The 27,118-nt window shown below is 40.3% G+C and overlaps 2 protein-coding genes across 4 annotated transcripts in view; both read left to right on the top strand.

The window, feature by feature from the left end:
- Positions 1-5: 5 nt before the first annotated feature.
- parp10 (poly(ADP-ribose) polymerase family member 10) lies at positions 6-16,655 on the top strand. Its single transcript, XM_034298591.2, has 13 exons — positions 6-74; positions 213-300; positions 1,691-1,866; positions 1,968-2,210; positions 2,302-2,532; positions 4,863-5,911; positions 8,228-8,443; positions 9,917-10,025; positions 10,121-10,245; positions 11,238-12,033; positions 13,203-13,330; positions 13,587-13,758; positions 16,119-16,655. Exons 3-13 carry the CDS (start codon positions 1,692-1,694, stop codon positions 16,415-16,417), a joined length of 3,543 nt encoding a protein of 1,180 aa, XP_034154482.2. The 5' UTR covers positions 6-74; positions 213-300; position 1,691; the 3' UTR covers positions 16,418-16,655.
- Positions 16,656-19,180: 2,525 nt separating this feature from the next.
- Positions 19,181-27,118, top strand: part of cpsf1 (cleavage and polyadenylation specific factor 1) — a 26,938-nt gene continuing 19,000 nt past the window's right edge. For 2 of the 3 annotated variants that reach the window (XM_053228374.1, XM_053228372.1), the window contains exons 1-12: positions 19,181-19,309; positions 20,311-20,479; positions 21,433-21,460; positions 21,558-21,691; positions 21,802-21,882; positions 23,640-23,791; positions 23,882-24,028; positions 24,223-24,362; positions 25,355-25,465; positions 26,053-26,146; positions 26,294-26,381; positions 26,507-26,647. In XM_053228374.1, the coding sequence (XP_053084349.1) occupies positions 20,336-20,479; positions 21,433-21,460; positions 21,558-21,691; positions 21,802-21,882; positions 23,640-23,791; positions 23,882-24,028; positions 24,223-24,362; positions 25,355-25,465; positions 26,053-26,146; positions 26,294-26,381; positions 26,507-26,647 (1,260 nt within the window). In that variant the 5' untranslated portion in view covers positions 19,181-19,309; positions 20,311-20,335. The remainder of the gene's footprint in view (positions 19,310-20,310; positions 20,480-21,432; positions 21,461-21,557; positions 21,692-21,801; positions 21,883-23,639; positions 23,792-23,881; positions 24,029-24,222; positions 24,363-25,354; positions 25,466-26,052; positions 26,147-26,293; positions 26,382-26,506; positions 26,648-27,118) is intronic. The other variant, XM_053228373.1, reaches the window with a different exon arrangement.

The raw sequence follows: 27,118 nt of genomic DNA, 5'->3' as shown, positions 1-27,118 counted from the left end.
CCAACAAAACATTCTGCGCATGCGCGTTACTCAAGCAGCTTCCTGGTCGACCGAAGATGACGTTTTGGCGTCAGGTGAAGTTTTGGGGATTTTTTTCCGCAATAAAAATAGATATATTATACTTGAGTACAAGTACAAGTCATAGATTTATAAAATAAAATCAATTAAGACATTTTAAAAATGTAAATTAATATTATTTGCTTTGTTTTCAGCTGTCGTTTGGGTTCTGCGAGAAATAAAAAAACAACAGGAAGTAAAACAGCTTTTCGCGTCATGATCTGAAGCAGAGCAGCGTTTCAGGTGAGACATTAAAATATACATTTTACAGACTTGTACATGTTATTTAAATTCGCTCATTCGCTATGTTCACAGTGTGTGTGTGTGTGTGTGTGTGTGTGTAACTCATTTAACAGTGAGTTAGCAGGTTGGACTGCATGGTTTCAGTTTCTGTTCATGAGAAATGATTAAAAAGTAATAAACATGATGCATATCATGTGCATATATGTGTGTGTGTGTGTGTGTGTGTGTGTAAACACATGTGTGTATATATCTGTATAGATCTCCTCAATAAGATGCAGTTCCTTTTCCTCTAAAGCACTGTGTCGTGCCTGAGGTCAGGGTCTGAGGTCTGAACAGTTTTGTGTTGCATGCTGTTATTTTTAACATCTCACTAAACTACTCTGTGGAGAGAGTTTACACTGTTATAATTATATATTATATAACTGATAATAATTATCATCTATTAGTTATTAATAAATGTGTAATTATTGTTGTTGTGGACTGGAAGTGCATACAGATCGTCTCTGTCTGTCTCTGTGTCTGTCTCTGTGTCTCTCTCTCTCTCTGTCTCTCTCTCTGTCTCTGTGTCTCTATCTCTCTGTCTCTCTCTCTGTCTCTCTCTCTGTCTGTCTCTCTCTCTCTCTCTCTCTGTCTCTCTCTGTCTCTCTCTCTCTCTCTCTCTGTCTCTGTCTCTCTCTCTTTGTCCGTCTCTGTCTGTGTTGATGTTATATGATGTTATTTACAGCACTTTGGATCAGCTACTCGTGTCTTTAAACAAGATTTATAAGTAAAAACCTGACTTGTCTCTGTAAGGCGTGGTGTTATCAGAGCAGGTCTGACCTGTATACCTGTGCTATAAAACCTTTATTCACTCATTACTAGTGTTTTAATCTGTTAGTACACCAGAATAAGAATATTAAAGGGATATGAAGACAGTCTGTGTATATCAAGCTGACAGAGTAGGACACTTTACCTGAAAGGTTAGTAAGCTCGGCATTTAGTGGAGAATGAAATGATCAGAATGTTACAGGATCACTTCAGTACCTGATACCAAGAAGAAGAAGAAGAAGCTTTGACGTGTAATGAAAATGTTTTTATAATAGTATTTCAGTCAGATTACACTTTTCTTCTTTGTTCAGATGTTTGAAGTCAGTTTTAGAAAAAGGTGACTTGATCTCCTGCACTGTTAAAGTAATCTCTCAGTGAAAGAACTCAACCCAAGTCTAATCGGCCGTTACTCGTTAGATACCTTCTGATTCTCATTCGTGTTGGATGAAGGGACTTTTTTAACAGAAATATTCCAGGCAGGTTTGATTTAGAAAGCACTGGCTAGTGTAAGCAGCAGGTAAGAGAATCGGGAAAAACAGCCTGAAAGAATTTCCCAGCTGCTGCTTTCCTCTCTGATGATCAGGATGGAGGATGAAAGCCTGGAAGATCGCAGCGTGGAGGTCCTTCAGATCCCCGATGGCGTGGACGATGACCTGCTGTGGCTCTACTTTGAAAACAGGAGGAGGTCTGATGGAGGGAACGTCATTTCTCTGGACAGGAGAGGAGACACAGCTGTACTGGTGTTTGAAAATGCAGACGGTGAGACTCGTGTACTGTGTGTAGCTCAATGTTTTATCATATTCCTTGTGTACTTTACAAACAGAGCACTAGAAGTGTGTGTGTGTGTGTGTGTTGACTAGCTGCAACGAGAGTTGTGCAGAAAGGCTCCCACACTCTCAGTGATGCCAAACTGATCGTACGCAAAAGACCCCCAAAGGATCATGGGAAACTTGTGCTGCGCGGCCTGTCTCTCAGCACCAGCCGTGACATGCTGGAGCTTTACGTGGAGAATCTGACAGGGATCGAGTCAGATAACTACACCCTGTATCTGTCCCCGGGGAAAGACCTGGTCCTCATTCACCTCCACCAGCCTGTAGCCGAGGGTCAGTGAGTGGAAACGTGCAGTAACGCCGACTCCACGTGTTCTTACCCAGTTAAACATCTCACGCTCTGTTGTTGGAAATTTCTCTACAGATTTTGAGAAGATGTGCAGCAGAGTTTCCAGGCGAGCGCTGGACGGAGCGAGGCTCACTCTGGAGCAGGTGGAGTGCACAGACTCCATCATGGTGGAGAACCTGCCCCCCGACCTGGCCGACGATCTGCTCAAGCTGTACTTCGAGAGCAGCCGCAGTGGAGGAGGAGAGGTGATGGCCGTGAGCAGGATCTCTCAACGACTCGCTAAAGTCTCCTTTAAAGATGTTCAGTGTAAGTTACATGTGAACTCTTCTCTTCCTAAACGAAACGATCGGCGTTTAATATCATACAGTGTAGAGCTGTTTCAGACCACACCCACTATAATAGGCCATGCCCACTACAAACAGGCCACACCCACCACACAGACCACACCCACTGCAAACAGGCCACACCTACCCTACAGACCACACCCACTGCAAACAGGCCACACCTACCCTACAGACCACACCCACTGCAAACAGGCCACATCTACCCTACAGACCACACCCACTACAAACAGGCCACACACACAACAAACAGACCACACCTACTACAAACAGGCTACGCACACGACACAGACCACACCCACTACAAACAGACCACACCTACTACAAACAGGCCACACCCACTACAAACAGACCACACCCACTACAAACAGGCCACACCCACCACACAGACTACATCCACTACAAACAGGCCACACACACAACAAACAGACCACACCCACTACAAACAGACCACACCTACTACAAACAGGCTACGCACACGACACAGACCACACCCACTACAAACAGACCACACCTACTACAAACAGGCTACGCACACGACACAGACCACACCCACTACAAACAGACCACACCTACTACAAACAGGCTACGCACACGACACAGACCACACCCACTACAAACAGACCACACCTACTACAAACAGGCTACGCACACGACACAGACCACACCCACTACAAACAGACCACACCTACTACAAACAGGCCACACCCACCACACAGACCACACCCACTACAAACAGACCACACCTACTACAAACAGACCACACCCACTACAAACAGGCCACACCCACCACACAGACCACACCCACCCCACAGACCACACCCACTACAAACAGGCCATGCACACAACAAACACAGGCCACACCCACAACAAACAGACCACACCTACTACAAACAGGCCACGCACACAACAAACAGACCACACCTACTACAAACAGGCCACACCCACCACACAGACCACACCCTCTACAGACAGACCACACCTACTACAAACAGGCCACACCCACCCCACAGACCACACCCTCTACAGACAGACCACACCTACTACAAACAGGCCACACCCACCCCACAGACCACACCCACTACAAACAGGCCACGTCCTCTACAGACAGGCCACACCCACTACAAACAGGCCACACCCACCACACAGACTACATCCACTACAAACAGGCCACACACACAACAAACAGACCACACCCACTACAAACAGACCACACCTACTACAAACAGGCTACGCACACGACACAGACCACACCCACTACAAACAGACCACACCTACTACAAACAGGCCACACCCACCACACAGACCACACCCACTACAAACAGACCACACCCACCCCACAGACCACACCCACTACAAACAGGCCATGCACACAACAAACACAGGCCACACCCACAACAAACAGACCACACCTACTACAAACAGGCCACGCACACAACAAACAGACCACACCTACTACAAACAGGCCACACCCACCACACAGACCACACCCTCTACAGACAGACCACACCTACTACAAACAGGCCACACCCACCCCACAGACCACACCCACTACAAACAGGCCACGTCCTCTACAGACAGGCCACACCCACCACACAGACTACATCCACTACACACAAGCCACGCACACAACAAACAGACTCCGCCCACCACCAGACCACACCCACTACAAAAAGGCCATGCACACAACAAGCAGGCCACACCCACCAGAAACAGGCCACACCAATTACAAACAGGCCATGCTCACCATACAGACCACACCCACTACAAACAGGCCACACCCACTACAAACAGGCCACACCCACTACAAACAGGCCACACCTACTACAAACAGGCCATGTTCTCTACAAACAGGCCACGCCCACCACACAGACTACATCCACTATAAACAGACCACACCCACCACACAGAACACACCCACAACAAACCATGCACAGTACACACACAGGCTACAGCGATGCCACACCCACTAAACACAAGCCACACCCACTAAACACAAGCCACACCCACTACACAGCGGTTACACCCCCTTCACTACACCCACTACACAGAAGCCACGCGTGAAAGCCGAGCGAGTTGTAGTAACTGCGTAAATATATAATCATGTGCTGCTACACGGGTGTCAATCAAGCGTGCTCATTAGAATATTAGGCCACGCCCACTAGGACAGTCTTTAGATGAGTGTAATCAGTGGTTCAGCTTCTGTTATTATGGCACTTGCTGAATGTTTAATAGACTTGTGTGAAAATGAAATGTATTTTACGTCATGTGTTTTGGGATATTTTTGTTAAACAGCTGTGAACAGCGTACTCCAGAAGCCTCACAAACTGGAGGAGACGGACTTGATTGTGAAACCATTTTATTCTTTTTTGCACTTGGATGAAGGAGCATCTCAGACAAGTTTACAGAACGGGACAGATCAGGGTGTAGATGATCAGGTTGGCGCTGTATCACCTCCAAATGACACGCACTCTGATCTCATCAGCGGTGCATCATCATCATCATCATCATCATCATCATCCCACAGTCAGGAAGCTGCCGCCCCGAAACCTGACCTCCAGGTGACTCCAGATCCTGTAAAAGGTTCCAAAAACACCTCGCAGGTCGTTCAACCTCCACCTGAGCAACAGCCCTTCGTCTGCAAGATCTCCGTCCCCGATTCCACCAAGCGCGAGCTCGTCGCTCTCTCCGAGCTTCCAGACAAGCTGAAAACGTCTCACCCCGGTTACGAGATCAAAGTGACGCAGAACGGCGTGGAGGTGAAAGGCCCCGCTCAAGACGAAGCCGAGAAACTGAAGAGCAAGCTGCTGGAGTTCCTGAGCGGCGTGTCGCAGGTCCACGTCCCCGTCAGCGCCCTGAAAGCCAACTTCCTCCAGAGACAGGACGTCAGAGACAAGCTGAGGGAGCAGCTGAAGGACCAGGGGCTGCCCAGCACCTACACCGTGACGGGGGGCGTGCTGATTTTAAGCTCCGCCTCCATGCAGATGGTGAACCGGGCGTGCGAGGCGATAAAGGGCGCGGTCAGCGAGTCCGTCCTGCCCGTGGAGCCCGAGCACGAGTGCATGATCTACTCTGAGGAGTGGAGGAACTTCCTCCTGAATCAGCACGCGTGCAGCGCCGAAGTGTCGGCCGGGGGGAACGCCGTCTCCGTGGTGACGCTGAAGGACGTGGAGCGGGAGGTGAAGGAGAACATCGTCCGGTTCCTCAGCACGCCCATTCAGAAGGAGGTCGTAATCAGCATGCAGCCCGCCATGCTCACCTACATCCAGCTGCACCATCAGCAGCTGCTCATGGACATGGCCGAGGTCATCATCTTCCCCCTCGACACTGGAGACGGGCTGAGCGTGAGTCTTAAATCTAACTTTAACGACTCTTATAACATTCTAAATACTGTTTTAAACATTAAAAAAATACCAAAAATATATAAATTAAATATATGTATGCATAGATATTTCATATATATTAACAAAAGTTTTTATTTGACAAGATTTTGTGTTTTTATTGTTTGATTATTAAATCATGCACTAAATGCCAGTTATCTTAATCAGTTTTTGAAATATATATATTTATTAAAAAGACAAATTCATAAATATTTAAATGCAAAAAAATATTTTAGAATAAAAAAAAAAAAGTATTAAATTTTTATTATTAATCAGTTCATTTGGTATAAGGATATAAAACTTAAAAAAAAAAAACAATAAAATATAAATATACATAAATTTAAAATACGTAATATTTACCAATATTATAATAAATCGCATTTTAAATATTTTATATGATTTTATTATTTATTCATTTATTTAATCTTTTTATTTTTTATTGAACAATTTATCAGTACATTTTAAATTAATCATCAGTTAACATCAGTTCATTTATTCTTGAAGAAAATATAAAACAGCTATTTAAAAAATATAAATTATTTGCATTTTATATGAATTATATGAAAAAATTGCGTAAGTGTTTTTAATTATACAAGATTTTAAAATTATTTATTTATTATGATGAATTTATTTCCATTTGATACAGAAGATAAATATTTATACTTGTTTTAGTATAATATAATATTTATTTTATTATTTTTAAAATTATATTATGTTATATTATATTATATTATATATTTATCTATTTTATTAAATTATTTTACTTATTTTATTTGGTATAGTAAAATAAAATAAATTTATACTCATTTTAGAATCAATAAATAAAATTTATTGATCATTAATATTAATTTTATGTCTTTATGTGCATTTTATTTTGTCTGTAATTATTAAATATATTTATATATATAATTTCCTTCCAATCTCTCTCTGACTCTCGCTGGAGGCGGTCGCATTTTTTCCTCTCTCTGCTGTGTCTGTGTGCCTCTCCCGTCTCGTCTCTATTCTTCCTTCTGCTGGTGAAGCTTCTCGAATCCTAAATTATGGAATTGATAAGCTGGTCCCTCAACGCAATTGATACGATCCTTTCACGAGGGAATGCTGGTTCGGGAGAGCCGACATGTCCGGACGGGACTTTTGCTGCTGGATACACGATGGACTCTTGGAACGAGTGGAACATCGTCTGTCTGGCATCTCTGTCCCTAGAAGACGTCGAAGATGTCTACATATTTGGATTTTTGATAGCAGGTGTCCTGATGATTGGCCTGGGGATGTTCCTGATCTATCGACAAATTGGAAAGCAGGCAGCCAATAAAGAATCCCCCAAGCTGTCAGCTGTCATCTCACACCATTGTGGAGCCGTTGCTGACCAGGTGAGGGCATTACATCAGAAGGTGACACGGATTGAGGAACTGTACCATCTACAATCCGTGGACATCCCCCGACGCTTGGATACCATCACGAACATGTTTTCGGAACTGTGTAAATCCAACGCGACCCAGTCTGCAATCATGGTCACGCGCCAGGAGGAGATGACTAGGGGTCTCACGGCCCTGCAAGGGGACATAAAGTTGGGGGCCACGCAGAACCGGGTGCCCGACTAAATTGTACGATCTCCTGAGTTCTTAGATTTGCTTGATTATATTTGTGCATTTTCCTCCCCGGCTAATTTTTCTTTCTCCCAGAGGACCTTCATCGCAGAATATGCTTTGTTTTGACTCTGATCTGCACCGGACACTCCAAAGACACACAGCTGTGATAACAACAGCTCCCCAAAGCACACCATATCAAATTCGGCTAGTACACACTGTTTTCATAAATACTCTGCCCTAGTCAAGGACTGCCTCAGTGTCACATTTTCCTCTTTTTTCTAATCTCTTGCCCCCCCCCACCCTCCCGTACTGTAACCAACAACAAAGACCCCTCACGTAACTGCTCCATTGTATGACGTCGTATGTGTTTGTGACTTTGTTTATTGCTTTGACTGTTCTGTTAATGTTCTTCTATCGCGGATGAGAGAGGACGTTATAAATGCTGTCTATCTATCTATCTATCTATCTATCTATTATTTAATAATTATTAATTATTTAATCTCTCGTTAAGGCTGTTGTTATTTTGTAGACTATATTAGATTATGCTGAGGTGTTAGAGGTGTTAAAGGTGTTAGAGGTGTTAAAGGTGTTAAAGGTGTTAGAGGTGTTAGAGGTGTTAAAGGTGTTAAAGGTGTTAGAGGTGTTAGAGGTGTGAGTGTGATGTGATTGTTTTGGGATCGTTGATGGACAGATCCAGGGAAACCCCATGGCGTGTCAGACAGCAGCTGAGGTTTTATCCAGCGTGGTTTCCTCCACGGTCACCAAGATCATCACGGTGAAGCAGCCGGGCATCGCTCGCTTCCTGCTGCAGGACGATGAGGGGATAAGCATCCTGGGAGAGATGACCGCCAAGTTCCAGGTCTACATCAATCTGGAGAGGGTGCACTGGGAGCCTCTGGAGGACCAGGTAACAATACAGAGCATACGATAAGACAAAAACTGCTGCGGTTATTTATATATATATATATATATATATATAGTGAATATATGTACACAGTTCTGTGCAAAAGTCTTAGGCACATGCGAAGAAATGCTGTAGAGCAAAGATGCCTTCAAAAATAATGAAATTAAATGTTTCTACATTTAAAAAATCCTATAAAGAGCAGTAAACAGTAATAAATGAAACAAAGTCAGTATTTAATGTGACGATCCTTCACTTTAAATAAATAAAGCAGTATCTGAGGTGCAGTGTGTGCAGTTTTATAAGGAAATGAGCTGGAAGTGTTACTGAGCATCTTGCAGAAGCAGCCACAGTTCTTCTGGAGACTTTGACTGTCGACTCGCTTCTTATTTCTGCAGCGAAACCCAGCAGCCTTCATTATGTTTTTATCTGAAAAGTGTCTCTTATGGAATCTGCTGCTTTCTTTACTGACATACAAACATTTTTCTGTAACGTTTCATTTTGTGCTGGAAAACTAATGTTTGGAATCTAAAATGTTTTTGGACTGAATCAATAATGTAGAAGTCAGAAAATACACATCTATAACAAAGTTTGTAGTAAAAAAAAAAAAGGGGGGGGGGGGTGCCAAGACTTATGCACAGTACTGTGTGTCTGTGTTGGAATAAAATGGTGTCTGCGGATAATATTCGATTATTTAATTTAATAAATAATACATTCATTATTAAATCTTGCTTATTGAATTATTTTGTTTGTTGAATGTGAATTATTTAATAATTTCTGTATTAAATGCCTACTTTTATTTATGAAATAAATTTAACATAAAATGACTCTTTTTTAGCGCTTTAAAATTGGCGTTCATGACATTTTCATATCCATCATGTCGTACATGAAAGTTCCCTTTTTTTTTGGAAAGGAATTATACAACAATTTACATGTCAAAAATAAAATAAATAGAATTTTTAAGAAATTGGGCTAGAAATGAATTCATTGTTGTTTGTGTTCTACTTTATATAAACATATATATTATATGCAATATTTATTCATGAAATCTTTTGACAAAAAAATGGCTTTGTTTGTGCACAAACTACTTTCTATAATTTTGAACTCTATATAAAGTTATAATAAGTTAAATTATTAAAATTATAATAAATTCTTAAAATATTTAGCTCTTTAAAATCAGCAGTAATGTTAAGATTTTCAGATCAGTGATGTCGTTTGTAAAAAAGAAATCTTCTTATTCTAATTTTTTCGTCTTTGCAGTTATACAACAATTACAGGGCCGAAATACTACAGAAAATATTTTCATTTAATTGGGAATCAATGTGAATTAATTTTTTAAAAACTTTTAGAAAACTGATAGAAAAAGACCTCTAGCAAAAAAAGGAGCAAAAATCGATGAAAGTCAAAAAAGTTCCTTTTGTTCAGCACGCTGCGTTAAATCTGGACGTCTGATTCCTGTTTTTTTTTTTCTTCTTTCAGGACATCTTTGCTCTGGCGTGGAAAATGATGTCGAGTCAGAACTTTGCGAGGAGCTCATCAGCTCAGGGTTTAACGGCTCAGCAGGCGGAGGACGATAACGCCACCTCAGGTTCCTGTTTTTCTTATTTTCCCATCGGTTCTGTTCTCACGTGATTGTGAAGAGTTAAAGAGCACTAACCAGGTTAACGTCACGCACGTTTTCAGCTCGTATCGAAGAGGCTAAGAAGATTTTGTCGCAGCTGGAGAGTGATCGCTCTCACACGGCGGCGGAGGAGGAGCTGGAGGAGGAAGTGGATCTGTACTCAGACACCTTACCCTCAGGAGAGCAGGTAAATCCAGGAGAAGAAGGAAACAATCGATATCTTTAGTGCGATTTCACACTTTAAAGTCAGTTTATCTAAATAATAATGATATCAGTTTGCTCCGAGTCTCCGCTCAACACATCACCAGCGGTTCCTCAGCGTGAACCGCGACAAAGAAAAGATCTGGTTTTGTAATTATGAGATAAAAAAACGAGTGTAAATGGGAGAGGTGACGGCGAGAGGAACCTGTACAACAGACAAAAGATGAGATAATGAGACGTTTTCTAGATAATGAGATTTTTATAGATCTTTAAATGATGAAATTTTGTACAGATCATTGTACATTAGTGAGATATCTTCTAGATAATGAGAACTTTTCTAAATAAGATTAGGAATTTCTAGATAATGAGAAAATGAGATATTTTAAGATAATGGTTTATAGCTGACGAGACGATGAGATTTTGTAGATGTAGAGGCAGTGAGATATTTTCTAGATAAAGAGATAATGAGAAGGTTTATAGATAATGAGATTTTTATAGATCTTTAAATGATGAAATTTTGTTTTTGTAAATCATTCATAAGACACCTGTCTGTGATTCAAATAATGAGACAGTGAGATACTTTCTAGATAATGAGAAAATGAGATATTTTTAGATAATTAAATGTTTTCTTGATAATGAGATGATAAGGAATTTTCTATAGAGACATTTCTGGATAATGAGATTTTTTTAGATAATGAGATTGAGATATTTCTTAAACAATGAGATAATTTGATGTGAGATCATGAAAACGAGAAATAGATCATGACAAGTTTCTTGACAATGAGACAATGAGATATTTTCTAGACAATGAGATAATGAGATATTTTCAAGGTAATGAGCTATTTTTAGATAATGAGATACTTTCTAGATAATGAAATTTTTTCTTCCTGCAGTTATTCTTTGCAAGTCATCTATAAGACGTTTGTGATTTGCCCGAAAGCCTCAGGGTCTTAAAGGCAGTAATTTGTCTTCTTTTAGCTGGAAACACAGGAATCGAGTAGAGCTGAAAATCAGCTGGGAGACCTCCAGAGTCTGGATGAAGATGCTTATCTCTCTCTGGCCATCCAGCTGTCCATGGAGGCGAGTCAGAACCCAGATCTCCAGGCGGAGGAGGAGCTGCAGAAAGTCCTCCAGCTCTCCAAAGACGAGGCGGCGGCGGTGGACGAGAGCCAGATGCTGGTGAAGGCGGTGGACATGTCTCTGCAGGAGGCCATCAGGGCGGCGAACACGGCGCAGATCGAGGTGTTTGCGAGTTACACCCACGACCTGGTGCGTGTGGACATCGCTCTGGGGAAGAAGGTGGGCCTGAGGCAGTGTGAGGAGACACTGCAGCACAAGAGCTTCAGGAAGCTGTCGGCCTTCCACCGGCGCTGCTTGGACCTCATCAAGAGGAAGCACGGCGTGGAGATCCAGATCCAGGGCACCACGGCCGTCGTCTCGGGGTTTAAGGACTACGTCGCCGGAGCGCTGCCCGATCTGAACGCACTGCTGGAGAAAGCGGCCGGCAGCACCACGGACGCCGAGATCCTGAAGACCGTGCAGTGGGTGTGGCACGACAGAGAGCACTCGGCGGCGACGCCGTACCCGCCCGAGGCCACGGTGTTCATCGAAAACGCCTGGAGGATGAAACAGGACAAGCTCGACATCCTGTTCAACAGTCAGCCCTACACTATCGATTTTGCGAAGATGCTGGAGTTCAGCGTGTCGTCCGGACGATCCGTGTCCATTTCACGGAAACTCGTCAGCTCCGTCGACCTGTACTCCGAATTCCAAGGTCGGGATCAGAGTTAGGAATGTTCACGCTGGTTCTTTACGTCCTCCTAACGCTCGGCGCACTGGCTGTAGAGTAGAACATAAATATATAATACAGCTTTTCAAGCAGAGATCATCGGGGTCCAAGCACTTAAAAAGGAAATTAACCATATTTTAGATTGATTGGACAAATAATCGCAGAGAGAGCGCATCCTAGTGGCACCCTCATGTCAAATTTATTAATAATAAACATTTTTCTAATTATCACGTTATCCTTCGGAACCTTTTTCCAGCTAAACCCAAAGAAGAAGCACAAACCTGATTGGAGAACATGCTGCTTGAGAAACACTTTGTTTTACGCCATAGTGACTTCTATTGACAAGCAAGGACCGAATTTGGTATAAATTGGTAGGCTACATTAAAATTTTATACCGAATATACATATTAAATTTGATGTCAATACACGAAACCGTCACAAAGATATAGCTGTACTTCCTGCTTGGCGTCTTAGTGATCAGATACGGCACCACATTACGGCTGAACGTCTTCGAATAAAAATAACAGTTTTACATATCGTATAAATTATCTTAAAATTAAAGTGGGTGGAGCTTAATGTTTTTGCACCCTTTTATTTAAAAAAAAAACTACAAACATTGAAATTTCGCCTCTACACTTCCTCGTGCAGGAGTGAGCAAAAATGCTGTACTCTAGCGCCCCCTTGTGGCCGATTATATGGAAGAATCTTATTGCTATTTTCACGTTCATTAATAAACCTGCACTGATGTGGGTGAAGCCGTACGGCAAGCTTTTAAGATTTAAGATCTGATTTTTCAACCAAAACTGCGCTAATGTTGCGAGCTGTCAGTGAGAACCGCCTCCTAGCACAAACACAACGCCAAACCGGGTCACTGTTTATGTCGTAAGGAAACAAATTCACCCGAATAATCGCGAAACGTGCCTGAAAAGTGAAATCAGACGTGTCATCATATCATATAATTATCAAAATAAATAAACTGCTTAACTAAACATGAGAATTTATCGCAGTTATAGAGATGAGGATATAAACGCCGTGCACACGAGAAAACAGAAAACATATTTACTGTACGTTCTCTCAGCCAGCTGCTTATTTCTAACCGAAGTCATTTGGATAATTGAACGAATGTAATGATGCGTATCTCTTTTATCTTTCAGACGATTACAGTCTGCTGTCGGACGTGCCGGACGCCGTGAGACTCGAGAAAGACTCCGAAGAATATAGTGAAGTTGCCGCGGAATTCTACAACGGCCTTTCCGAACAGAACAAAGTCCAAATCATCAAGGTGAACCAACTCGCTTTGCGTTCGTGTAGAAATCTTCTGCGGAGTGGAGCGTCCGCTGTCCCTGTGAACAAGCTGTTACCATAGAAACCATAACGAATTAATTATAACTAAACCTGTGATTTGTAGCTGCACTACTGTCAGAGCTGCTGTTATAGGAAACTAATCAACTCCTTCTGACCAATCAGAATCCAGAGCTCAGCAGCGTGTGGTGTAAGTGAAGGTAACTGGCTCGTGTCCTGTGTAAACCCTCCTGCAGGTGGAGAAGCTGATGAACCGGCTGCTGTACAGTCAGTACCGGCTGAAGAAGGCCGATATGGAGCAGAAGGTTCGAGGTGATGTGGAGCGAACGCTTTACCACGGCACCGGCGAGAGCAGCGTGAAGGAGATCTGCATCCACGGCTTCAACAGGAGCTTCTGCGGCAAGAACGGTAACGACGGCAGCCGATACACCTGAGCTCCACCTGAGAATATTAACATCACCTCCGAGGTTCTTCTGGAGTAGAAGTGTTCGGGACGGGGTTTTCAATAAACACAACTCTCACCTTTAAACCTCAAAAATAATCAGGGAGAGAAAATACAGAGTGAAGAAATAAAAAGTGATTTTTTTTTTAAACGTTACATAAAAGAACGATGATATGTGAGTGAGAAGATGCCGAGAGTTGAAATAAATCAACAGGAGTCTCATATCTCACCAATATATCACTAATATATCACTATCACCAATATATCACTAATATATCACCAATATACCACTAATATATCACTATCACCAATATATCACTAATATATCACCAATATACCACTAATATATCACTATCACCAATATATCACTAATATATCACCAATATACCACTAATATATCACTATCACCAATATACCACTAATATATCACTAATATATCACCAATATATCACTAATATATCACTAATCTATCACTAATCTATCACCAATATGTCACCAATATATCACTAATATATCACTAATATATCACTAATCTATCACTAATCTATCACCAATATATCACTAATCTATCACTAATCTATCACCAATATATCACTAATATATCACTAATATATCACTAATATATCACTAATCTATCACCAATATATCACTAATCTATCACTAATCTATCACCAATATATCACTAATATATCACTAATGTATCCCCAATATATCACTAATCTATCACCAATATATCACCAATATATCAGTAATATATCACCAATATATCACCAATATACCACTAATATATCACTAATGTATCACCAATATATCACCAATATATCACTAATATACTGTATCACTAATGTATCACCAATATATCACTAATATACTGTATCACTAATGTACTACTGCATGAATAGAGCTAGTTTAATTCTCACATTAATCACTGCTGTAATTTAATAAAATGGCTTCCACACTCATTATTCAGCAGCTCATAGAATAGCACTTGATCCAGCACATCCTGTAATTTTACATTTTATTTATTTTATATCGTGCTCTGATAATTACTCATACGCAACAACTTAATGAAGCAGCGAGACTCTAAACTGAGGTCATGAAGTCAGATCGTAATGTGTGTGTGCGGGATGTGGGAGATTTTATCCTGCTTTTTATTCACTAGTTGGATTTGAATTAATAAAACAATAATACCGATGTTTTTTCACTCTGCTGTGAAGAAAACGCGCTCACGGTTTGAAAGAAAAGCCGAATTCACACATGACTCTGATTAAGATGCGTCTCCTCCGTGCGGAAAACAGACGAGTGCACTTTAAAGTGACGATATTATTCATTAATTAATGACAGACGCTGGCGCTGGACCTGACACTGCTCTTACCCGAGAAAAACACACTTACGTACAAGTTCAGAATCGAGCGTAACTGAGACACGCCTCTGTTTCAGACAAACTCCGCCCACTGTGTGTAACTCTCACTCTGGAGAGCCTGGCTGTCGACGCCAAACAGGACAAGCTCGACATCCTGTTCAACAGTCAGCCCTACACTATCGAGTTCAGCGTGTCGTCCGGACGATCCATGCCCATTTCACGGAAACTCGTCAGCTCCGTCGACCTGTACACCGAATTCCAAGGTCGGGATCAGAGTTAGGAATGTTCACGCTGGTTCTTTACGTCCTCCTAACGCTCGGCGCAGAGACTTTATTCTGTCCAGAATTAATCCGAGCAGTTCTCTGCAGAGAAAAACTACCCAGCTCTTCAGAAGGACGCTGTTATTATCCATTTTCATGACAAAACTTCCACATCCTGCTTTTCACGAGACCCAATATATATGCCATATATGCTTATGTTATGGTTTAAGGAAGCCTCACTCACTTAAATTCACAGCTTGTCTCCTCTTGTCTCCCCTCTTACGAGGCTACCGCTGCGTGTGTAAGGTCATATAGCTCACTCTCAGGCCTCCGTGTCACACTGTAGCGCTTCTTTACATCGACACCACTGGAGATAAAATATCATCAGATATGAGTACACATTCTGTGGTTAACGTTTTACGCTTATAATATTTCTACAGTAGTGCTGAAGTCTGCAGTTACAGTGTGCACAGTTTCAGTGTGAACTCCTCGCTATGTGTGTGTGTGTGTGTGTGTGTATGTGTGTTTAGCTCGGAATAGTGTTAATAGCTGTTAATACACACTACATAGTGCACTTCTGTAGAGAGTAACGAGCGATGTGGGATTGAGACACACTTTAAATAGAAATATTCAGTTTATGGCGAGCGCGTCGTACTGCCAGGTTTAATAATACGAACGTTGTGGTTTTTTTCTCTCCACACAGCCACGGCGTTCGGACAAGGCGTGTACTTCGCTGTGAAATCCTCCTACTCGCTGTCCGACACCTACTCTCCCCCCAACGCCGACGGACACAAGTTCATCTTCGTGGCGCGAGTCCTGACGGGAGACTTCACCCAGGGAAAGCACGACATGAGAGCGGCGCCACTCAGAGAGGGCTCGGACATGCCCGTGCGCTTCCACAGCGTCGTGGACAACGTGAAGGAGCCCAGTCTGTTCGTCATCTTCAACGACACGCAGGCGTATCCCCAGTACCTCATCACCTGCCTGAAGCCTCCCGAGTGACCCGTCCACTTCCTGCTCAACGACACGCAGGCGTATCCCCGGTACCTCATCACCTGCCTGAAGCCTCCCGAGTGACCCGTCCACTTCCTGCTCAACAACACATCTGCCTTCTTTACTACAGAGAATTAATCAGACTTCTAACCTCCTACACACACGACTGCACAGTGGTCTCACCAATCAGCTGCCACTAAAGAGTGTGTTTTATCTGTCCAAAATACTAATAAACAGCTTAAAGCGAGTGTGTGTGAGTGTGAGTGAATGAGTGTGTGTGTGAGAGTTTGTGTCAGTGTGAGTGTGTGAGAGAGTATGTGAGTGTCAGTGTATGTGAGTGTGAGAGTTTGTGTGTGTGAGAGAGTATGTACGTGTGTGTGTAAGTGAATGAGTGTGTGTGTGTGTGAGTGAGCGTGTGTGAGTGTATGTGAGTGTGTGAGTGAATGTGAGTGTGTGTGTGTATGTGAGTGTGTGTGTGAGAGTTTGTGTGTGTGTGTGTGTGTGTGTGAGTGTGAGTGTTATTGTGTGAGTGTGTGTGTGTGTGTGTGTGTGTGAGTGAATGAGTGTGTGTGTGTGTGAGAGTGTGAGTGTGTGAGAGAGTATGTAAGTGTGTGAGTGTTTGTGTGTGTGTGTGTGTGTGAGAGTATGAGTGTTAGTGTGTGTGTGTGTGTGTGTGTGTGTGTGTGTGTGTGTGTGTGTGTGAGAGTGTGTGTGAGTGTGTGTGAGTGAGTGTGAGTGTGTGTGTGAGTGAGTGTGTTTCAAACATAATAATAATAATCATCCTCATCATTAACTTTATTTATGTTGCACTTTTCATACATTAAAGTGCAGCTCAGTGTTTTACATAGAAATAAACAAATAAAAATTTTAAAAATTAAAATAAATTAAAGATTACATGCATTTAGTAGAAATTCTAAAATAAATCATTTAAAAAAATATTAATAATGAAGTGACTATACAATGAATAAATAATTAAGATTTAAATATTCATAAATATATTAATAAATATGGACAACTATTATTTATTTGTTTGCATTTATTGAATAAATAAACGAATAAATATGGGTAAAGCAAAATAAGTAAGTAAATGAATAAGTAAATAATTTTTTAAAATAATTTTTTAAAATAAATAAATAAATGCTGATAAAAGTGAAGTAGAGAGCAAAGTTAGAGTTAAAGAGACGTGAAAACGTTTCCTGGATTAGATTAATGATTAAAAACGCGTATAAAGTAATAAACCATTTTCTCTTTTACGATACGTGATAAAAAACACACATGCAGCTGATAAAGTTCATCATGTGGAGGTTTAATAAACAGTTTTTATTTTAATTACCGTGTTAATAAACACACAAAAACCCCTCCAGGATTTGTTTTCAGAAGTATTGGCACCCCAACACCAGCAAGATCTCCAGCAGTGACACTTTCATCTGGTTTACATTCTCAGCTTCGTGCACGTCAACGTCATCTTCAGTTTACAGCACTGAGTTTTTATCAAAGTTCAAAGTTCTGAGGACCGAGACGACCGTAGCGAGGTATTAACTTCATGTTTAACGCTGTAACCTCCTGCCAGAGGCAACCAGGTTTTAGATTCATTAATCAGTGTGTTTAAAATTCAGCTCCAAAGCGACAAAATCCACTCCGTGTGTCACAGCGAGTCTCAGGCGCTCTCCTTTATATTCAGCTCCTTTTTATCACCAAACATAACGTTCAGTTTTTACTATCGTGACTCATCGTGAACCTTCTCCAGACTTTACATTGTTTATTTTTTTATATTAGGAAGCTGATTGTGATTAATAGAATTTTTAAAAACTAATTATGTGGTTTTATATTCATCATCTGATTTGTGCAGGTCAGTAATGATCTACCTTTAAAAAAAATGAATTAAAAGCTCTTTTTTTCTTCATGCTGATGGAAGATGAAGGCATTTTTCACTCTGTGTGACCTGAATAAAGAGTTCCTGGAGTTGCTTTTTTTCTTTTAATCTATATTTTAAGTTGTATTGGAGGTATTTTGTGCAAGAAAATAAAATTAAAACTCCAAAATTAAACTCAAATCATCCCCGACCGCTTCTCCATTTCTTACACACTGCATTTCTGTTTTTATTTTTGTTCTTGTTTTGCAGTTTTCAAGAAAATAAAAAGACAAAATTATAGTTTGGATTTTCTTCATGTTAGCGTTTTAATCCTGATTACAGACGCGAAGTACAGAAACGTCGAGGAAAATGAAATGTTTTGATTTCATTTCTAATTCTGACACTAATGTTGCACACTTACACAGAAATTAAAAAGCAAATTATTTCTTAATTTTTAATTATACTTAATTATAATTAAAAAGGAATTATTTCTTTTTATTTTTCATTGAGGTTTAATCTTTGCACACAGTTGGGGGAAAAGAAACGACAAACTGGGGATTTTTTATTTATTTATTTATTTATCTATTTTATATTTTATATTTTTATATATTTTTTAATTTTCACGTTTTAATTATGACTGTAGTTTTTTTAAAATTAGAAATTAAATACAATTAAATCAGATAGAAATCTATTCTATTTAATTATTTTTTTTAATTATATTATATATTTTTAATACATCTTCCTCTAAAGGTGTACACTAAAGTGTACTTTATTTAAATGTAATACTTTTGCCACATTTTTAAGAAAAAATTCTACTTAAAAAAGCAAGATGTGTGTTAGAGGACTGTTATTATTATTATTATTATTATTATTATTATTATTATTATTTCTGAATCCCTCGGAACCATGTGTATTGAGCGCTTCTTTGACTCCGGACCTGTATCGGCGCTGCACCGTCACCGCAAAGAATTCTGGGATGTGCGATGAATGGCCGGGTAACAACATTGGTGTTAGCTAGCTAACCGGGCTAGCTGTTTATTTTTATTTTGGTAATTAATTACTGAATAATTTTATAAGAGAGGATTAAAATTTTAATCGTATGAAACTGGACATGTTTATGAAGCGGAGTGAGAGAAGCAAAATGCGGATTATTAGGAATATAAACAATAAAACGTCTCGTTAGCATGTTAGCGTGTTAGCCGTTAGATAGCAACGAATACAACATCATTATTATTATTATTATTATTATTATTATTATTATTATTATTATTACAGAAGTTCACAGGTTGCGTAGCTCATGTCAAGAATTAAAAAAATATATATTCTTACACAATTTATAGCTGCAGGAGATAAAATGTTTGTGTTAAAGCTTTGAATTAATGAGCTAATTAATAAATATTAAACTCTTTCATTTTAAATAAATCATAAACACTGAAGGATTAAACATTAACACAGTTTTCCTCGAGCTTTTTATTAACACAACTACAGTTTTAAATATTTTACATCCGTTTTCCTCTAATATAAGTCATAACTACTGACTGGCTGTGTCTCAAATGGCACTGAGTGGATATAGTGTGCACTACATAGGGAACATTGCCTGTGAAGTGCCCTTCATTCAGTACTAAACGGCTTGTTATTGGACATCTAGTGCACTAGATAGGGCGCTTAGTCTATTATTTGATACTACATCTAGTGCACTTGTGTAGTAATAAGTTAACTCTGTAATGACTTGTTATTGGACATCTAGTGCACTAAATAGGGCGCATGATCTTTTTGTTTAGTGCACTAGATAGGGCACATTTTCATCGTGGCTTTGTGACGGGAGTTGAATTTAAAAATATTTTCCTACTGGGCATCTAGTGTGCTTCACTGGACGATGTACCCTATCTAGTGCACTTATGTGTACTTATTTATAACACACTAGGTAGTGCACTACTGTAAGGAATAATGAGAGATTTGGGAAGGAGCCGTGGTAGTGCACTTCCTGTAGTGTGCATGTAAAGGGTGTAGGGTGATTTGGGGCTGATCCCGGTGTTCCTCGCTCTTCCAGGTTGTGATCCGGCTGAGGCGGCAGGATGTACGCGGTGTTCCGTCAGGCCCATCACCCCACCGCCGTGGAGTTCTCCGTCTACTGCAACTTCATCTCCAGCGAGGAGAAGAACCTGGTGGTGGCAGGAACCTCGCAGCTCTACGTCTACAGGATCATCCACGACTATGAGGTTCTTCGTCATCACTCACACTCACTATCACCATCATCATCTTCATCACTCACACTCACCATCATCATCATCATCATCATCTTCATCACTCACACTCACCATCATCATCATTATCATCATCATCACTCACACTCACTACCATCATCATCATCATTATCATCATCATCACTCACACTCACTACCATCATCATCTTCATCACTCACCATCATCATCATCACTCACACTCATCAACATCATCACCATCATCATCACTCACACCCACCATCATCATCATCACCATCATCACTCACTCCCACCATCATCATCATCATCATCATCATCATCACTCACACTCTCCATCACCATCATCACCATCGTCATCATTGTCATCTTCATCACTCACACTCACCATCATCACCATCATCACTCACACTCACCATCATCACCATTGTCATCTTCATCACTCACCATCATCATCTTCATCACTCAGTCATCATCACTCACCACCATCATCATCTTCATCACTCAGTCACCATCATCACCATCATCTTCATCACTCAGTCATCATCATCACCATCATCTTCATCACTCAGTCACCATCATCACCATCATCTTCATCACTCAGTCATCATCATCACCATCATCTTCATCACTCAGTCATCATCATCTTCATCACTCAGTCACCATCATCTTCATCACTCAGTCACCATCATCTTCATCACTCAGTCACCATCATCTTCATCACTCAGTTACCATCATCACCATCATCTTCATCACTCAATCATCATCTTCATCACTCAGTCACCATCATCTTCATCACTCAGTCACCATCATCATCACTCACACTCATCATCAGTATCATCAGTGGTGTTGATGGTCTGTATATAAAATAAATCTAATATAATTATTAGTGGCAGCAGGAGCAGTAAGAGTGTGAACGCACGTGTAAGTGAAATGGTGTTTTGTGTTTCAGAGCTCTGCAAAATCAGAGAAATCCTCAGGTAAGGAGCTTTTCTACTCCCGTGATGCTCCTGTATGCGCCTTTAATCTCACGCGCGTCAGTGTGTTAATGACGCTGATGGTGTAACGATGTTTCAGACGGTAAGAGCCGTAAGGAGAAGTTGGAGCAAGTGGCGTCGTTCTCCCTCTTCGGTAACGTCATGTCGATGGCCAGCGTGCAGCTCGTCGGGACGAACAGAGACGCCTTACTGCTCAGCTTTAAAGACGCCAAGGTGCTGATGAAACTCAGCCTGCTGAACGGACGAGTGGTCAGAGTGTGTGTGTGTGTGTGTGTGTGTGTGTGTGTGTGTGTAATGTTGTGTGTGTGTGTGTGTCTTGACAGCTGTCAGTGGTGGAGTACGACCCGGGGACACACGACCTCAAGACCCTCTCGCTGCACTTCTTTGAGGAGCCGGAGCTTCGGGTGAGTTTGTGGTTTAACGCAGTTTTAGCATCAGATGAAATGATTTCTTGAATCAGTGAATCATTTCCTGAAGAATCAGAATCAAGTTGATTCATGGTGAAATGCAAGATTTCTTGAATCAGTGAATCATTTCCTGAAGAATCAGAATCAAGTTGATTCATGGTGAAATGCAAGATTTCTTGAATCAGTGAATCATTTCCTGAAGAATCAGAATCAAGTTGATTCGTGGTGAAATGCAAGATTTCTGGAAGCATTCACTAATTTGTATATAAATTGAATCATAGTGATATGTCAGATTTTTTGAATCAGTGAATCATTTCTTAAAGAATCAGAATCAAATCATTTTGTGGCAAAGTATATGATTTTTCTGAAGAATCAGAATCAAATCGATTCATGGTGAAATGTAAGATTTCTTGAATCAGTGAATAATTTCCTAAAGAATTAGAATCAAATCATTTTATTGGTGAAATATATGATTTCTCTGAAGAATCAGAATAAAATTGATTCGTGGTGAAATGTCAGATTTCTGAAAGCCTTGAATAATTTCCTGGAGAATCAGAATCAAATTGATTCATAGTTATATGTAAGATTTCTTGAATCAGTGAATCATTTCCTAAAGAATCAGAATCAAATCATTTTGTGGCAAAGTATATGATTTTTCTGGAGAATCAGAATTAAATCGATTCGTGGTGAAATGTAAGATTAATCAAAGCTTTGAATCATTTCATGAAGAATCGGAATCGAGTTGATTCGTGGTGAAATGTAAGTTTTCTGGAAGTATTCAGTAATTTTCTGGAGAATCTGAATGAAATTGATTCATAGTGATATGTAAGATTTCTTGAATCAGTGAATCATTTCCTAAAGAATCAAATCATTTTATTGGTGAAATACATGATTTTTCTAAAGAATCCGAGTCAAATTGATTCGTGGTGAATTGTAAGATTTCTCACAGGTTTGATTCATTTCTAAAGAATCAGAATCAAGTTGAAGCATTCTTGAAGCATTGAATAATTTCCTGAAGAATCCAAATCAAATCGATTCTTGGTGAAATGTAAGATTTCTCAAAGCTTTGAATAATTTCCTGAAGAATCAGAATCAAATTGATTCATAGTGATATGTAAGATTTGTTGAATCAGTGAATCATTTCCTGAAGAATCAGAATCAGAATCAAGTTGATTCATAGTTATATGTAAGATTTCTTGAATCAGTGAATCATTTCCTAAAGAATCAGAATCAAGTTGATTCGTGGTGAAATGTAAGATTTCTGGAAGCATTCACTAATTTGTATATAAATTGAATCATAGTGATATGTCAGATTTTTTGAATCAGTGAATCATTTCTTAAAGAATCAGAATCAAATCATTTTGTGGCAAAGTATATGATTTTTCTGAAGAATCAGAATCAAATCGATTCGTGGTGAAATGCAAGATTTCTTAAAGCATTGAATCATTTAATGAAGAATCGGAATCAAGTTGATTCTTGGTGAAATGTAAGATTTCTCAAAGCTTTGAATAATTTCCTGAAGAATCAGAATCAAATTGATTCATAGTTATATGTAAGATTTCTTGAATCAGTGAATCATTTCCTGAAGAATCAGAATCAAATCATTTTGTGGCGAAGTGTATGATTTCTCTGGAGAATCAGAATCAAAGCGATTCATGGTGAACTGTAAGACTTTCTTGAATCAGTGAATCATTTCCAGTGGAATCAGAACCAAACTGATTCGTAGTGATTCAGTGTTTTTTTTGTTTTTACAGGACGGTTTTGTGCAGAACGTACACATCCCCATCGTGCGCGTGGATCCGGAGAACCGCTGTGCGGTGATGCTGGTGTACGGCACGCAGCTCGTCGTCCTGCCCTTCAGGAAGGACACGCTGACCGACGAGCAGGAGGGGATCGTTGGAGAAGGGTAGAGTTTTTATTTAAAACCACGTTCTCATCATCAGTCCGCTGTGGGCGTGTCCCAAACCGTACTCAGTAGCTCTCATGTCTCCTGCAGGCAGAAGTCCAGTTTTCTCCCCAGCTACATCATTGACGTGCGTGAGCTCGATGAGAAGCTGCTGAACATCATCGATATGAAATTCCTGCACGGTTACTACGAGCCGACGCTTCTGATCCTGTACGAGCCCAATCAGACGTGGCCTGGGTACGAACTGCTATTATTATTATTATTATTATTATTATTTTAAAAATGTATTTATTTTACTGAACAGCCTTCGTGAGTGCTTCTTAATAAGATTCATTTGAATGTAAAGTGGGCGGGGCTAATCTGACTGATGATCTGACTGTTGCTGTGGTTGTTAATTTTTATATAATGTTATAATTTTATGTTTGTCGTAGGCGTGTTGCCGTGCGTCAGGACACGTGCAGCATCGTGGCCATCTCTCTGAACATCATGCAGAAGGTCCACCCCGTCATCTGGTCCCTCAGTAACCTGCCCTTCGACTGCACACAGGTCATGGCTGTGCCCAAGCCCATAGGTCAGAGTCTCTCTCTCACACACACACACACACACACACACACACACAGTTATACAGTTATACAGTTTATCAGTGAAACACTGAAACGTTTCCTAAAGAATCATAACAGAATCGATTCCTAACCAGATTAGAAATGTCAGAGTTTTGTAAAGGATCAGAATCGTCATCAAATCACAATACAGAATTTTATTAAACGATTGTTTCCTAAAGCATCGTATCAAATTAAAGCATCGTATCAATTTAAATCAAATTAAAGCATCGTATCAATTTAAATCAAATTAAAGCATCGTATCAAATTAAAGCATCGTATCAATTTAAATCAAATTAAAGCATCGTATCAATTTAAATCAAATTAAAGCATCGTATCAAATTAAAGCATCATATCAATTTAAATCAAATTAAAGCATCGTATCAAATTAAAGCATCGTATCAATTTAAATCAAATTAAAGCATCGTATCAATTTAAATCAAATTAAAGCATCGTATCAAATTAAAGCATCGTATCAAATTAAAGCATCGTATCAATTTAAATCAAATTAAAGCATCGTATCAAATTAAATCAAATTAAAGCATCGTATCAAATTAAAGCATCGTATCAAATTAAAGCATCATATCAATTTAAATCAAATTAAAGCATCGTATCAATTTAAACGGAGGTGAAATTTGATATTGACGCAGTAAATGTTTTACTAAAGAATTACAGTCACAGTGAATCAGACTGTAGTGAATCTTGAGGTTTATGTGATTAAAGTAATTGTTTCCTGAGTGTTATAACGGAATCGGATCAAACTTTAATCAAAATGAGAATTCCTGATGCAGCGAGTCGTTTTCTAAAGAATCGTAAAGAATCGAATGAGAGAGAAATGTGAAGTTACTTGAAGCATTGAATTGTTTCCTAAAGAATCAGAACAGAATCGACTCCTGTGTTAAAAAATAAAGTGTGTGTGTGTGTGTGTGTGTGTGTGTGTGTGTGTGGCGTCTCCGTGTCCCAGGTGGCGTGGTGGTGTTTGCCGTGAACTCGTTGCTGTACCTGAATCAGAGCGTCCCGCCTTTCGGGGTGTCACTCAACAGCCAGACCAATGGGACGACGGCGTTCCCTCTCCGTGAGCTTCCTCTAATCTCTGATTGGCTGATAATATTTCTGCTTTATTCTCCTAACTAACATAATATATCATGATCAATAACATCACTTTTTAATAAGGAATAATAGAAAATATAAGAACATGAAGGTATGATGTGTTAAAGGAGGCATGGCAATAATAAATGGATTGTCCTTTAATTACTGTAATTTAAAAAAAAAAAAAATTTATTTTTTATTCCTGTAGTAGTGAACTGTGATAAGGAATTTATAATTTCTTAAATTATTATAAAATAAGCAATAATAATAATACATGCACTTTTCTATTTATTTATATAAGAAAAACACTATCACTTGAGTTCAAGATGCTAAATGAATATTAAAAAAGACAAATATATATTTTATTTATTTATCTTTGTTCTTATTCTTCTCTTCTCAGTGACTTCTGATTGGTCAGTAAAGGGATAATAGAGCATTACTTTAATAAAGGATATTAATCAATGAATAATTAACGTAAATAATAAGGTAAAGCAGTAAGTTACTCATCGTGTGTGTGCGCGTGCGTGCGTGTGTGTGTGCGTGCGTGTGCGTGCGTGCGTGTGTGTGTGTCAGGTGTTCAGGAGGAGGTGAAGCTCACGCTGGACTGCTCTCAGGCCGCCTTCATCACGTCTGATAAGATGGTCATCTCTCTGAAAGGAGGAGAAATGTGCGTTTCAGGAGGAGCAGAGTCTCTCAGGCTCTCATCAGCAGTGTGTGATTATTAAATTCACTAATGTTAGGATTAAATATAGAGTTTTAATTCTCTCTCTCTGTGTGTGTGTGTGTGTGTGTGTGTGTGTGTGTGTGTGTGTAGTTACGTCCTGACGCTCATAACAGACGGTATGAGAAGCGTGAGAGCGTTCCACTTCGACAAGGCAGCCGCCAGCGTCCTCACCACCTGTGTGAGTCACGCACGCAAAGCATGATGGGAAATCAGAGCTTCACTTACACACACACACACACACACACGCAGCTCGTTACACCACGTGGCCTGTAAATCATATAGCAGGTGTATGTTTTTGTGCAGATGGTGACGATGGAGCCGGGGTTCCTGTTCCTGGGCTCGAGATTGGGGAACTCTCTGCTGCTGAGGTACACCGAGAAACTGCAGGAGAGCGCCACGGACGACGGGAAAGAGAAGGAGCGAGACAAGGAGAAGGACAAACAGGTCATTAATCAACTCTAATTACTGTGTACTGTCCACTGTGGGCGTGTCCCAATCCACACACCCTATTCATTATTCACTATTCACTATATAGTCCACATGAACACCATCATCAGTCCACTGTGGGCGCGTCCCAAACCATACACTCTATTCACTGTTCACTATATAGTGCACATAAACACCATCATCAGTCCACTGTGGGCGCGTCATAAACCACACATAATCTTCACTATATAGTCCACATAAACTTCATCATCAGTCCACTGTGGGCGTGTCCCAATCCACACACTCTATTCACTATTCACTATATAGTGCACATGAACACCATCATCAGTCCACTGTGGGCGCGTCCCAATCCATTCTCCCTATTCACTATTCACTATATAGTGCACATGAACACCATGATCAGTCCACTGTGGGCGCGTCCCAATCCACACACCCTATTCACTATGTAGTGCACATGAACACCATAAT

Source organism: Pangasianodon hypophthalmus, chromosome 23, assembly GCF_027358585.1.
Source record: "Pangasianodon hypophthalmus isolate fPanHyp1 chromosome 23, fPanHyp1.pri, whole genome shotgun sequence".
Taxonomy (NCBI): Eukaryota; Metazoa; Chordata; class Actinopteri; order Siluriformes; family Pangasiidae; genus Pangasianodon; species Pangasianodon hypophthalmus.
This window is presented reverse-complemented; position numbering and strand designations above follow the sequence as displayed.

Coding starts and splice junctions, on each gene's coding strand:
- parp10 (XM_034298591.2), top strand. CDS start 1,692: ATGGAGGATGAAAGCCTGGAAGATCGCAGCGTGGAGGTCCTTCAGATC. Junction 1,867..1,967: donor GGTGTTTGAAAATGCAGACG/GTGAGACTCGTG, acceptor TGTGTTGACTAG/CTGCAACGAGAGTTGTGCAG. Junction 12,034..13,202: donor CCTGTACTCCGAATTCCAAG/GTCGGGATCAGA, acceptor TTTATCTTTCAG/ACGATTACAGTCTGCTGTCG.